The sequence below is a fragment of the Antechinus flavipes genome, chromosome 1 (genome assembly GCF_016432865.1).
Source record: "Antechinus flavipes isolate AdamAnt ecotype Samford, QLD, Australia chromosome 1, AdamAnt_v2, whole genome shotgun sequence".
In the NCBI taxonomy this organism is placed as follows: Eukaryota; Metazoa; Chordata; class Mammalia; order Dasyuromorphia; family Dasyuridae; genus Antechinus; species Antechinus flavipes.
In genome coordinates this window covers 545,467,751-545,482,044 of record NC_067398.1, presented here as the reverse complement: position 1 = coordinate 545,482,044, position 14,294 = coordinate 545,467,751, and the positions used below count along the sequence as shown (strand labels likewise).

Sequence of the window (14,294 nt, the reverse complement as noted above, 5' to 3'; positions counted from 1 at the left end):
TTTGCCACTTAACTTGGTCAGTGCTAACTAGTATAAGGATCCGTATTTGTCTTTGAGGCTCTTTCCTGCTCCTTTAGTAGTGTCCATACAGTAGAAGACCATGTATCAGACCATATTACCTTGTATGTGGCTGCTTTAAAATGAGGTTGGCAGGAATGTTTCAGAGGATTTATAATGTATTACTTCCATTGATGTACACTATAACTTTTTTTCATTAATAGTTTATTTTTCCAAATATAAGCAAAGATAGTTTTTATCATTCACCTTTACAAAACTTTGTGTTCCAAATTTTTCTCCCTCCCTTTCCCTTACCCCTTTTCTCATGGACAGCAAGCAATCCAATATAGGTTAAATGTGCAATTCTTCTAACCATATTTCTATATTTGTCATGCTGTGCAAAAAGATCAGATCAAAAGGTAAAAGTTAAAAAAAAACACAAGAGAAAAACAAACAAACAATAACAGCAACAACAACAAAGGTGAAAATATTATCAAAATCCACCTTCGATCCCCATGATCCTCTTTCTGGATGCAGATGGCTCTTTCCATCACAAGTCTATTAGAATGGCCCTGAATCACCTCATTGTTGGAAAGAGCCATGTCCATCACAGTTGATCATCACACAGTCTTGTTGCTATGTAGGATGTTCTCCTGGTTTTACTCACTTCACTTAGCGTCAATTCATGCATGTTTTTCCAGGCTTTTCTAAAATCATCCTACTGATCATTTCTTACAGAACAATAATATTCCATTACATTCATATACCATAACTTATTCAGCCATTCCCTAGCTGATGGGCATCTGTAATGGGCTGAGGCTTGAGTTGATGCACTGAGGTCCCAAGCACATGAGGCTAAATAGTAATTGGACCATACTCTATTAATATATAAGCTTGGAGAAAGAATGGCCCCGCCCACTCTTTGTGCAAGTCCTGATGTGTTGTATAGGAAATGACGATTTTGGTGGGTGGAGGCAGGGGAGTGGAAAAAGAAGGGGAAGGAGAGACTGCTTGCATTGCCATTGCGATGGCTTTTCAGCTCAGATCCCTCTCTGTTAGCTGGCTTCCTGTCGCAGCTGCCCATATTGCTATCGCAATCTTTCTTGCCCATCCTTATTCACCTCTTCACTTCAATAAAGATTGAAGATTTTCCCCTTAACCTGAATTCCTGACTCTGGCTGATTTTAAATATGCGGTCATTACAGGCATCCACTCAATTTTCAGTTCCTTGCTACTACAAACATTTTGCACTTGGGTTCTTTTCCCTTTTTTATGATCTTTTTGGGATATAAATACTGCTGGATCAAATATTATGTACAGTTTGATAGCTCTTTGGGCACAGTTCCAAATTGCTCTCTATAAAGTTAGATCAATTTACAACTCCACCAACAATGCATTATTATCCCAATTTTCCTACATCTCCTCCAACATTTGTAGTTATCTTTTCATGTCATCTCAGCCAATCTGAGAGTTGTGAAGTAGTACATCAGAGTCATCTTAAATTTTCATTTCTCTGATCAATAGTAATTTAGTGCATTTTTTCCCCACACTATAACTCTTCTAAGCCTATGCATCTTCTTTATGAAGAACCCATCTTCCTTTTTGGTCTTTTTTTTTTTTTTTTTTGGATGACATGATATCTGAAAACGGGATTCACTTATACTTCTTTTAGCATCACCCTCCTTTCCTAAAACTTGATATTAAAGGGTATCTCATTATGAGGCTGTCAGTCAAAAGAGAAGATGCTAAAATGTGGGAAATTAGCATTTTAGTAACTTAACAGTTAAAAAAAAAACTATTCTTTCTTCTACTCTTCAGATTGCCTTGGAATTTCCTTATAGATTTTGGGACAGTAAGATTCAAGGAGCTGATTTTTTTGGCCATGTTCCTCCTTGTTCCAGTAAGCGTGGCCTCTTTGCTGTATTTTATGATATGGATCCTCAGGTATGAGATATGTGTAATGTAGTTTGAGTTTTCTTATTCCAGCCTAGAATTTGGTTTGATTACTCAATATTTGCCAAGACTAAACACTGTTTATGTAAAGAATATAAGAAACATTACTTAGGGATTTGCATTCTAAGGCAGGGAGGGCTAAGTTTAGGGGAAACCCTTGTTTTCCTAGAGTTTAAGATTTTGAGATTCAAAGTGAATCGCAAATTCCTGTTTTTTCCACTCACCAATTCCATCTTTTATTTAATTTCACTCCTATTTAGGCATCTGCAAGTCTTTATTTAAATGGGTTTTCTTTCTTCCACAAAGTCACTCCCAAACCTGTGATTTTTTACAGCATTATCCCTTGCCTTCACTTCTGTTCCGATTTTTCCCCTCCCTCCCTCCACCCCCTCCCCCAGATGGCAAGCAGTCCTTTACATGTTGAATAGGTTACAGTATATCCTGGATACAATCTATGTGTGCAGAACCAAACAGTTTTCTTGTTGCACAGGGAGAATTGAATTCAGAAGGTATAAATAACCCGGGAAGAAAAACAAAAATGCAAACAGTTTATATTCATTTCCCAGAAATAATTACTTATCAAACTACTGTCATGATGCTCAAATCATTGAAAATTTAAACATCTACAAGTATATTTAGTGAGATTGTCCAAACTACAAGAAAATAATCTTGTGTCTAGGTGAGATTTTTGACTGACAGGAAAAAAAGGAACCCTGGGATAAGGAAGGAGTAGAGCAGAGAACATGAAGTGATTGTACTATTGCAACTGTAATTGAAATTTGAGACCATTGTATAATTTATGATGTGTTTTGTTATTACTGCTGTTGTATAAATTTATTTTTGGAGCCTCTGTTTCTGAAGTTCATCAATTTTTATATGGAAATAAGTGGTAGACTTTCTGTATCATGCAGGAAAGGGCCTTTAACAGTTAAATATCTTTCTGGCCCTAAACTTTTGCATTTTTTCAATCTTCCACCACACTTTATTATTATGAAAATATGTAAAGAAAGCCCAACAAGATCACAGGTTTGGGAGTGACTTTGTGGAAGAAAGAAAACCCATTTAAATAAAGACTTGCAGATGCCTAAATAGGAGTGAAATTAAGTAAAAGATGGAATTGGTGAGTGGAAAAAAACAGGAAAAGTCATTTTGAGGGAAGGAAAAACTCTCTCTCTCCCCATCTCTATTTTTCCCTTCCTTTCCCCCCATACCCCTCTCTCTCCCTCCCGCTTCTGTTATCTTGAAATAGCAAGCTAGAAAGAAGATAGGTTTAGTTTTTGTAAAAATTAAGGAAGCAATTGTTCCTGGTATTTTTCAGGGTAAATATAGTGTTTTGATGTCAGTCATTACTGGAGAGGCTGTAGCATCCATTAAGAACCTGGATGATAAACAAGTCCTACAACAGTGTATGGCCACACTCCGGGAACTATTCAAAGAGCAGGTAAGACTCTTCAAAATGAGAAAGAGATTCTATCCAGTAATTTAATCCATTATTCTTTGCAAGACTAAAACTGGTCAAAAAGGAAGAGAATGAAGAGAACCATGTATTCTTTAACTTTTCATAAATTTTACTTTTTACTACCCAATGTTGGCAAAAAATTGATGATTCACCTGGAGACAATGTTGGTGTCTCCTTTTCTGTGATTATCTTGGGAATTTCTTATCAGTTTAAAATTTGAAGGCTCCAATATATCACTTTGTATTGAGGACTGTGTATAATTTTTCAAACTTTAGCAAACTTATAGCTATGGTTTCCTTTACACACACACACACACACATATATATATATATATAGTGTTCTAGGAATCATAGATTAATCTTCAGATTTGAAAGGGATCTTGGATATTGCTTTGGCCACCTGTCTCATCTTACCTGTAAAGAAAATCGAGACATACAGAGGGGAAATAACTTGTCTCAGTTTGCACAGGTAGCAAGTAGCAGAATCAAGATTTGAACCCAGATCTTTTGATGCCAATTCTGGTGTTTTCTGCTACATGATGTGCACTTATATCAGGTATATAATTTTTCCTTAAGAAGAATGCAGCTTCCTCTTCTTCACAGAAAGCTTTAGGCGACCTTCACATTTCAGCTGAATAATACTCAAAGGAGTCTATGCATGGATGTCGAGTTAATATTGATCTAATGTATGACTCAGACATGAAAATGTGAACATAAGTTGCTTTTCAGAACTTCTTGTCAGTTGCTAAGTCTTGAATTTTCCACATCCCTTGTTTCCATCGCCTTCTCTCCAGTCACATGGTCCTAAGACTAGTTTCAGACTCTCATTGGCTTTTACCTGGACTGAAGCAATGGCCTCCTAATTCGGATGTCTGATTCCCTTCTCTTCCTGCACCAATTCTTCCTTCATGCAGATACCAAATTTAATATTCTTAAAGCAGTGTCATTTCTTTGCTAAAATAGTTCCTGTGGTTATACACTGTCACTAGGCAAAAATAGAAAGACCATAGTTATTTCAAGCCCTTTCAGAGTCTAGTTCCAGCCAACCTCTCAAGACTCTCCTCCCCCCCCCCCCCACCTTTCCTCCCCGTTACTTCTCTTCACATATTTTGCATTACAGCCATACAGGCCTATTCATTTCTCTTATCATTCTGTCTTCTACCTTCGTGCCATTTAATGGGTTTTCTCCTATGCTTGAAATCTGCATACCTCCTTCACTGTCATCTGTTGGAATCCCTATACTCTTTTTCTTTTTTAAAATTTATTTTCTTTTTTTATTTATTAAAGCTTTTTATTTATAAAACCTATGCATGGGTAATTTTGCAACATTAACCCTTGCAAAATCTTCTGTTCTAAATTTTCTCCTCCTTCCCCCCACCCCTTCTCCTAGATGGCAGGTGGTCCAATACATGTTAAAATGTTAAAATATATGTTAAATCCAATATATGTATACATATTTATATAGTTATCTTGCTTCACAAGAAAAATCACATCAAGAAGGAAGAAAAAACAGAAAAAAAATCAAAATGCAAGCAAATAACAACAGAGAGAGTGATAATGCTGTTATGTTCCATACTCTGTTCCCATGGTTCTCTCTCGGTGTAGATGACCCTTCATCACTGAACACTTGGAACTGGCTTGAATCATTTCATTGTTGGAGAGCCACATCCATCAGAATTGATCATAGTGTAGTCTTCTTGTTGCTGTACCATGATCTCCTAGTTCTGCTTATTTCACTTGGCATCAGTTCATGTCTCTCTAGGCCTCTCTGTAGTCATCCTGCTGGTCATTTCTTACGGAATCATAGCATTCCACAGCATTCATATACCATAATTTAGCCATTCTCCAATTGATGGGCATCCACTCAGTTGGAATCCCTCTACTCTTGAAGGTTCAGCTCATATGTTTTCTCTTACAGGAGGCCTTTATTAGTACTCCTCCCTCTTATTAGTGCATTCCTTCAAATACTTTGTATTAACTTTTCTAAATATGTGTCATCTTTCTATTCCCCCACCTCTTGCCAATAGAACATAAGCTTCTTAGGGCAGAGTTTGAATCCTTTTTCTCCTTACATAGCCATCACATAGCAAAGTGCCTTTTAAAAAGGCTTGTTGAATTGGATTTTTGCATTTGGATAAATTGTCTTTTTTTTTTTCAGATGGTCTCTTAGTTTTATTTCAATAGTTTGGAAATTGTTTAGAATTTGATATTTCCTCCCATGGGAAACAGTGTTATAAAGTTTGGTTAGGTTTGCAGGTCAGCCCACAAAAGCTTATTCATACCATCATTTACTTAAAGTATAACATTAGCCAAAAAATTTAAAGCTCCTTACAGTGGAGGTCATGTAGTCCAATTCTTAGTTTATGTAAAGGGAAACAAGTCCAGAGAGAGTGAATGATTTGCCCAGAATCACATAGTAGCAGAGATAAGATCAGATAGTTGGATCTTTCTCCTCCAGTAGCTTTTCTAATTTCACTATCATTTGTAAAGTTTCTTATAGGAAAAATGTATTAAGAATACTAATTTAAGATGTCTGGAAGCCTGTCCTCTCTACCCCTCCACTCTCTTACTTTACAAGTTTAGAGAAGCTGAAACCCTCCCATTTCCAAGACACAAGTGGTAATTCTTTGGACCTGAGATAGAGGTTCTGATACAGCATTGGAAGTAGAATGGAGATTTCTTTTGTTTACTGTCTCTTAGGTGTCAGTGTGTTTACTTAAATATATTAGAGCATGTACACACTTCAGTCTTTACAAGTCTTACTACTTTCTTCAGTGTCCTTTCATAGTGACTATAAAATTGAGTGTAGTGGGAAAAGGGGAGGAGAAACTAAGCATTTAAGTAGCATCTACCATGTGTCAGTCACTACAGTCAGAGGGAAAAAGGGAGGGAAGGAGTGTAGGGAGAGAAGGAAAGAGGTAAAGGGAAGAAAAATTTAATAAGGAATTGGGCTAAGCATTTGCAAATATTTCATTTGATTCTTGCAACAACCCTGAGAATCAGTTATCCCCATTTTATAGTTGAGGAAACAAACAAATGACATCCAGGGTGTACAGCTAGTAAGGATCTGAAGCTGGATTTGAAGTTAGCTCTTCCTGATGTACCACTATACAGCGGAAAACACTGGATTCAGAATTAGCCCACTAGGGCTTCATTGAGCCTCTGCCCTGGCTCACTGTAGGATTCACTTAACCTTTTACCTTTAATTTAAGAATGGGGACAATAAGAGTTGCAAAGAAACTGCCTCATAATTATATTTTATATATCCTGATTTTTTTTTTGTGGCTATTTTTTTGGGGAAGGAAGAAGTCCATAGGATAAGGCTTAGGGACTAGATTTGTAATTTCATTGATATATAGGGAACTTTTAGAGGAAGATATTTCCTTATTGATCTCTGCAAATAAGTCCTTTCTCTAAAACTTCTAGTCATGAGTTAGTTGTCCTGAGCACTCAGAGCTCAAATGATTTGCTCAGATTCACTTAAGCCATTTATATGAAATATTTTTAGTCAATTTGACTTTTTTCTCAGCCAATATCTATTTATTTGTTTTCTCCTCACCCCACTACCCTCCAATTTCCAAGTAACATTTTTTGCCACTAGAAGTCCCTGAATCAAGACATAAAACTTATGAGTCATACTGAGACTTGAGTATAAGAAAATGAATGTCTCTATCTCTCTCTCCTGCCCCCCATTATTTAATTTCAGTTCCAGTTGTATAATAAGATTTTTAAAAAATTTCTGGTCAACACAGGAAATACCAGACCCAGTAAACTTCTTTGTTACTCGGTGGAACACAGAGCCATGGATCCAGATGGCATATAGTTTTGTAAAGACAGGTGGAAGTGGTGAAGCTTATGATATCCTAGCAGAAGACATACAAGGCACTATATTTTTCGCTGGTGAGGTATGTGATTTGATTCCCCAACATCCAACCATATTTGGTTAATTTTATTATTAATGTTATATATATGTAGGACCAAGGAAAACTTGGTTAAACCAGTTGTCCTCAAAGTGTAGTCCAAAGAATTATTGGGGTCTGTGAAACCCTTTCAGAGGGTTCACAAATTCAAAATTATTTTTTATTTCTAATATAGTAAATAGCTATAAATATAACCCATGTGAACAAAAACTCTTTGAACAGATCCTTGATAGTTTTTTTTTTAACAACATGAAGATACTGAGAACAAAAGTTTGAGAACCACTGGTTTAAACAAACAGATATGTACCAGACATATCTGTGATAGCATCTAGAAAAATTATCTCTTAACTATAGGAGTATTATGTTCACACTGTTTGTGTGCCTACTTAATGTTTGGATGTTCATCTTAGGATTTTCTAGTACAAGAATATCATACTTAATATTACTAATTGGTTCAACAAAAATATTATATTAGAAGAAATTATCTTACAGATAATTGTTGATGCTATGTTGGTAAATGGACAGTGATCACCTTATAGTGTCATTATAGTTAAATTCCATATTATAATCTTATCATAATATCAATGTAAAATGTTAGTTGAGAATGACTTTATGTGGTATGTCTATAGAGTAAAACTTTTCATTTAAGTTCTACCAAACTCACTCTGATCTCTTTCCTTGCTTTATGTGACCATTTGTAATTGTAACTTTTGGAGCGTGCGTTACTTTATTACCTCAGTTTTTTATATCTGATCTCATTCATACTGTGTTACAGGCAACAAATAGGCACTTTCCACAAACAGTCACAGGGGCATACCTGAGTGGTGTACGAGAAGCAAGCAAGATAGCAGCATTTTAATTCTATTTTTCTCTGAACCCAACTCCTTCTCCTAATGGACAGACATTGCAAACAAAGATGGACACTGTGTTTCAACTGATTTTTCTTAAAACTTTGGATATCAGAAATTGAAAAATTTCTATTGTGATGTATTGATGTTTGTTTAGCACTAAATATGGAAGCACTAGCCACAGAAAAATATTAGCACTTATATTTGACTTTTTCCTCTTAACTAGCTCACATTATGCCTATAGCCTTTTGTATTTCAGACAATAAGGCTATGGACATTTAATGACCTTGTGTCTTAAAGTAAGGTTCATGGTTGGAGACTTACTTAAAATTTGTTTCATCCAGTGTGTCACCTTCAAAAAATGAAAAATTAAAGGAACCACTGAACCACCTAGATGTAGCCATGAATCTAAATCGTGAAAATTCATCCTCTTTACCACATGAGCCTTAAGACTTTTGTATGTCCCTAAAACTAAACTTTTATTTATAGCTCGGATAACAGAAACGGCATTATGCAGATCTTTGCTTTAATCAAAGATAAGCCGAAACTTTGAAACTATTTTTTGTACTGTACATATTTCTTCCTGTTAGCTACTTGGAGGGTATTTAAATTTTAGAAATCTTTTATGATAAAACATTTTTGATTTGTTCAGTCATATTTGTAAGAGAGTCAAAAGTAATCTCTTCTCAAAAGTAAATTTCTCAAACCATTGAATTGCTTAGGAAATTAGCCTAAATAACTGAGAATCGGAAATAAACTTTATTTAGTTTTGTATTAAAGTGGCATTAAAAAGGCTCTTTTTTTTGAAGCCAACTTCATGGTAAAGATACTTGAAATGTCCTTAAGAATGGCAATCACTATTGAAGATTTGAGAAAATAATTTTGTAAAATTTAGAAAAGACTTTTACTAGAAATAAGACACAAATAACTGGAATATATCTAATAATAGATCTCTGCTCAGAGTATTCCATAGGCAGGTCCAGTGGAAAGTTACAGAAAAATGTCAGAATTTCCTAATCTCCCCCCATTTTAGATTTAACCCCATCCTATACATACACATATACACACACATATACACATACATACACATGCAAGCACACATGCACCTAGAAACAATACTTAATTTGATTACACATTGCTTGGTGTAATGTTACTTTAAAATAATATTTTCATGAGACCTTGTGACCAGTGAAAGCTATTGTATTATTTGTGTTCAAATGATGTCCCATTGTGAATACAGTTTAATCACAGTCTCCAATGTAAAATGTCTGGGAATATTTATAACTACTTGTTTTTTCTAATCCAAAGACAGCAATTTATCTTACTTTTTCAGTGAGTTAAAAATTGAACCTTAAGGATATAACCTAAACATTTCTGTTTAATATTCAGATCCAAGTCAACCATATCACTAACACAATTATCTACCTACATATGAGGAAAAATTTTTTGAATTAAAACAAACAAAAAAAACCCAAACAGGTTCAAGCATATTCCCAGAGTAGGCTGAAAAAAACCCCAACACTTAAATTTCAGAATTACTATTAAAATTTTTCTTTAAGAGAACATTGGTATTAGTTGGACTGTTACACCTTTAACTATTTGAACATATTAAAGATATGGCAAGAGTAAAATTATCAGTGCAAAGCATCAAGGTTGAATGATACATATACATACACACAGACACACATCCTCACAACTAAATTATGTCAGTATATGAGAATATTTAAAAACTGTACTTTTAAGTTCTGGGGAAAAACATACCTACATGAAAAATTCTAGTAAATGTTTATATTTTAAAACATTCAGTGTTTCAGAAACTAATAGTCTCTGGTTTGAGGCTTTATTATTTAACAGGCCACAATATTCTTTTTCTCAATCTTGGGACTTGAATGTGCATGTCTTTCCATTTTGTCTACAAAGACTTGTAAATATACAATGAACCTTTTTTTTTTTTTTAAAGTATATTGTTTGAATGCAGAGCATGATCTCTTGTGTGACTATGTTAAAGATGCGTAATAAAACTGGAAATGTCTGCTTTTTTTTGGTAAAATGTGTTTTATTAATTTCTGATCGATGTTCAAACCATTAAAGCCAAATGATTTTATATATTCATCCTGGCTTCCATGAGTTGAAACAATTTAACCCACTTTAAGCACTCCTAACCAACCCAATAGTCTTTTTACTATTCTTATCACATACTGACCTGATAATCTTTTTATAGTCCAAGTGCTTTTATATATACTTTCGTGAAAACAGGATCTGGGATTTTAGTACTGTGAGTGCTGGACTTATATAATTTTTGAGGAGTTAATAGATTGACAAAAATTTATTTATAACTCCAGTTATAAACCTCTTAGAACTTAGGCTGGTCTTCAGACAATAATCTATCATCGCATCCCTGAAGCCTTTCCAGCCAAGTGCTGGATCCCAGGGTTGATTCCATGTCACATTAAATAGATTAGCATTTCAATGGAGAAAATTTAGTAACCAAGTTGACAAGATTTAAAAATAAAAGTGTAAGCCTTAATTCAAGGTAAAAATTAAAACATAAGTATGATATGATCCTGTAAAAGTGTCACTAGTACAATAGCTCCAAATGAACTGAGCTTGGTGAGGAAAAGATGGTATCAAAAAACACTGTTTGGCTAAAACAAGTAGAGCTAATACTTGGGAAAAGAGGACCCTAGAAAGGACAGAAGACTTAATTTTACAATAGCTGACAATAAAGAGAAGGCAGACACACTCAACTTTTTCTACCAACGAAAATGTTTTTTGGACTTGAAGATATAATAGGGAAAAGGGAATTTTGATAATCATGAGAAAACTACCCGCACTTAATGAGGTCAAATCACTAATCCTAAGTGGATAATATTCTCAGGTGCTAACAGATTATTATAATTATTTAAATTTGTAGTTGCCAAATTAATCCACTGTTGGTGATTTTTGAAAGATTGGTGAATGATAAATGTAGAGCTGAATTAGAAAGGGACACATGTCTTGAATAAAAAAAGTATACAACTAGGAACTTGTCTTCAATTTCTGTTAAAATTTCAGAATATATTTTGAAAGAGTGAATTTAGAAAAAGAAGCAATAGTCACAAAGCCATTATAATAGTAATTATATATGGCTTTTTAAAGGCTTGCCAAGAAATTTAAAAGTATCTGGTTTTTGTGTTCTTAAACTCTGGGAAGTAATTACTATGCCTCATTTTAGTGACTTAAGTGACTTGCCCAGGGTCCCACAGGTAAATATTTGAAGCAGGATTTGATTTGAAATGATTTTATTTGAAATCGGTATTTCAGATTCTACATACTTTTTTCACTGCATCACCTAACTGCCTAGTGTAATTTCATTGTGACCAAGTTATACAAACCAACCTCATATCTTCTGTTCTTACTTAGACTGATAGTTCATTGGAATGCATTCTTCTTCCCATGTGGGTGCATGTATACAGACTCATCTGCCTAGGTTTTAGCAAAGTTCTTAACAAAATCATACTACTGTTGTGGACAGGATGTAAGGATTGAAGGCTAGAAAATAGTTTCCAAAGTGGGAGATCAAAGCATGAACCAAAAGTGATTTGTACTCTATTTATAGGAGTGGGTTACATCTCACCAAATCAAAAGTAGGGCTTTCCCATCAGTTTTATCTACCCATCACTCATGATTGCCCTGTAATATTTTCCTATTACACCTCCTATCATTGTAGGTTTCCAGCTGAAGATAGGGCACCCTGAGCAGCAGCTGCACAGGTCCCACTGGGCAACTCTTCCCTGTTGGTCTCGCTGCTCCAGAAGCTCCTTAGAAATTAAGCTGCACTAATTCAATAAAACTCTTAAGGACACATGATGAATACTGTCCAATCCCAGAGAAAGAATTGATGATGTCTGAATACAGATTTTAGTTTACCTTTTTTTAAAAACTTTTTTTTTTTTTTGGTCTGTTTTCTTATACTGAACAGTATGGAAATACTTTGCATGACTATACCATATAGTCATACCATATATACTTTTATCAAATTGCTTGTCTTCTCAATTGGGGGTGGAGAGGGAGAGAATTTGGAATTCAAAATTTTAAAAATTGTTTTTACATTTAACTGGGGAAAAATAATCATTCAAAAAAAAAAAAAGAGGTATATATTCAAGGCAATGACTGTGGAAGCCATTTCCTTCTTTTCCATTTTAGGTGGGATAGTGAGCAAATCTGGAGAGGTTGTGATGTAGCTTGTAGATATCCTAATTTATTTCTCTATTCTGTCTAAATATTCCTATTTCTGTTGAGCAGGCCATCAATCTTCCTCTAGATCAGTTAGATGCCATCTAGGCACTTAGACAACCTGAGTATCACAAGGTGCCATCCCTCAATCTTAACTGCCATTAGCCCCTTCTCTTCTTTTAAGACACCTCATCCATCCCTGTTCTAAACCTAAAATCTCCACTTTCTCCTTCCCCAAAATGATGAACCAGCTCCCTTCAGGCCCTTCTCACCTATGGAATGCACATGACTTGCCTGGAGGAATCACAAACTATAAGCTCTCCAATAAATGTAAAGTCTTTCCCATCTACCTTACTACTATGCCCTACAGAATCCCTATCACTTTGCCACCTGTCTCCATAAAACCCTTAAAACTACTTATCCACCTACCGAATCCCCTTGTGTTTTCTCTCCATAAACTCTCTTTTGAGAGTAGTTGACTCACTTATCCGTTTGTATCCTTGGCTCTAAGCACAGTGCGGGTACATATTGCTTAATAAATGCTTTTTTTTCATTCATTCATTCAGCCTCAGCACTTCACATTTTACTCATTCTACACAGGCAGTTGCCATCTCTTCCTGTCACATGTCTACATTTCAAATAAGGCCCCTTTTCTCCTTATGTTGTCAATACCCTAACTCAGGCCCTCATCACCTTTTATCTAGTTTATTGCCTCTTCCTGGCTTTTTTTCTCTACACAACATCCAGAGTGATTTTCCTAAAGCACAGGTCTTGTCATACCTTTACTCAAACTAATGGCTTTGTAATGACTCCAACATCAAATATCAACTCCTGTCTGAAATTTAAAGTCCTTCATAACCCAACCCTAACCTACTTTTCCAGTCTTATGTATTATCTGCCCAGAGTTCAAGGATCCGCTACCTCATTTAAATGTTCATCACCATTTCTAGAAAGCTTTTGAATTTTTTGTCATTTTCCCAATAGATTTATCTTTATTGAATGTCTTGGGAAATTTCATCAATAAGTTTATTTTAGAGTCTATCCTTTATTCCTTCCCAAACTATTGTCCTGCCAAAATGACCTTCTTGCTGTTTTTCACTCATACTTTTAAAAACATGAAGAGGAAATTAAGATATGCCATTCTTTAAATAGAACCAAATAAAGAGAAAACGATTTATAACAAAAGACTTACTGCTGAGTTAAAACAATTCAAATTTACAAGTTTTATTTGTGCATATATCTCCATACTGAGAAACATGACACCTTGAAGAAAAGCTGTTATGTTCACTGTTATTACTGGTGTGATTGTTGTCTTTTATCATCTTCCAATAAAAAGTATCATAAAAATATTCATCTACTTGGCTACATTGATCAAATTAAATGATTACTAACAACTGTTATTTATAAGTCTGTTTCATTTCCCAAGGCATATAGAGAGCAATTTAAAAAATAGTGAATCACATTAAGGGGATATATGACAGCTCTCTGAGTATCTGAAAAACTTTTTCTGCTTGGCCCTAGAAGAATTAAATATGTAAAAGGGGAGAATTACAGAAGCAAATTTAGAACAAATACTAGAGTCCCACCAGTCCTAATAAGTATTTTCTATTCCAGCATATGATTTAATAACAATAAATGCCCCCAGTATTTTAAAGAATATTCCCCTGGAACCCAATTACTTCTGGTAACTATGCAGAACCCCAAACTCTAATATAAAGAATAGCCACAATACCAAATCTGACATTTCTAAACCACTGAGGTAGAAAAGACCACTGAAATCTACCTGTAAGTAGATTGTTGGAAACATTATGTTCCATGTTGGAGTAATCCTTATTGAAAATAAGATGAGAAATGAACTTTTAAAAACTAGTGTGTACCCACCTTCTGAAAACTGTGAAGTATA

General features: G+C 34.9%; 1 protein-coding gene across 3 annotated transcripts in view; it reads left to right on the top strand.

Annotated features, from left to right (window-relative positions):
• The window catches only part of KDM1B (lysine demethylase 1B), a 51,944-nt gene extending 41,718 nt beyond the window's left edge, over positions 1–10,226 (top strand). For 2 of the 3 annotated variants that reach the window (XM_051970629.1, XM_051970630.1), the window contains exons 18-21: positions 1,816–1,941; positions 3,269–3,391; positions 7,161–7,313; positions 8,104–10,226. In XM_051970629.1, coding sequence (XP_051826589.1) covers positions 1,816–1,941; positions 3,269–3,391; positions 7,161–7,313; positions 8,104–8,187 — 486 coding nt within the window. In that variant the 3' untranslated portion in view covers positions 8,188–10,226. The remainder of the gene's footprint in view (positions 1–1,815; positions 1,942–3,268; positions 3,392–7,160; positions 7,314–8,103) is intronic. The other variant, XM_051970631.1, reaches the window with a different exon arrangement.
• The last annotated feature ends 4,068 nt before the right edge of the window (positions 10,227–14,294 follow it).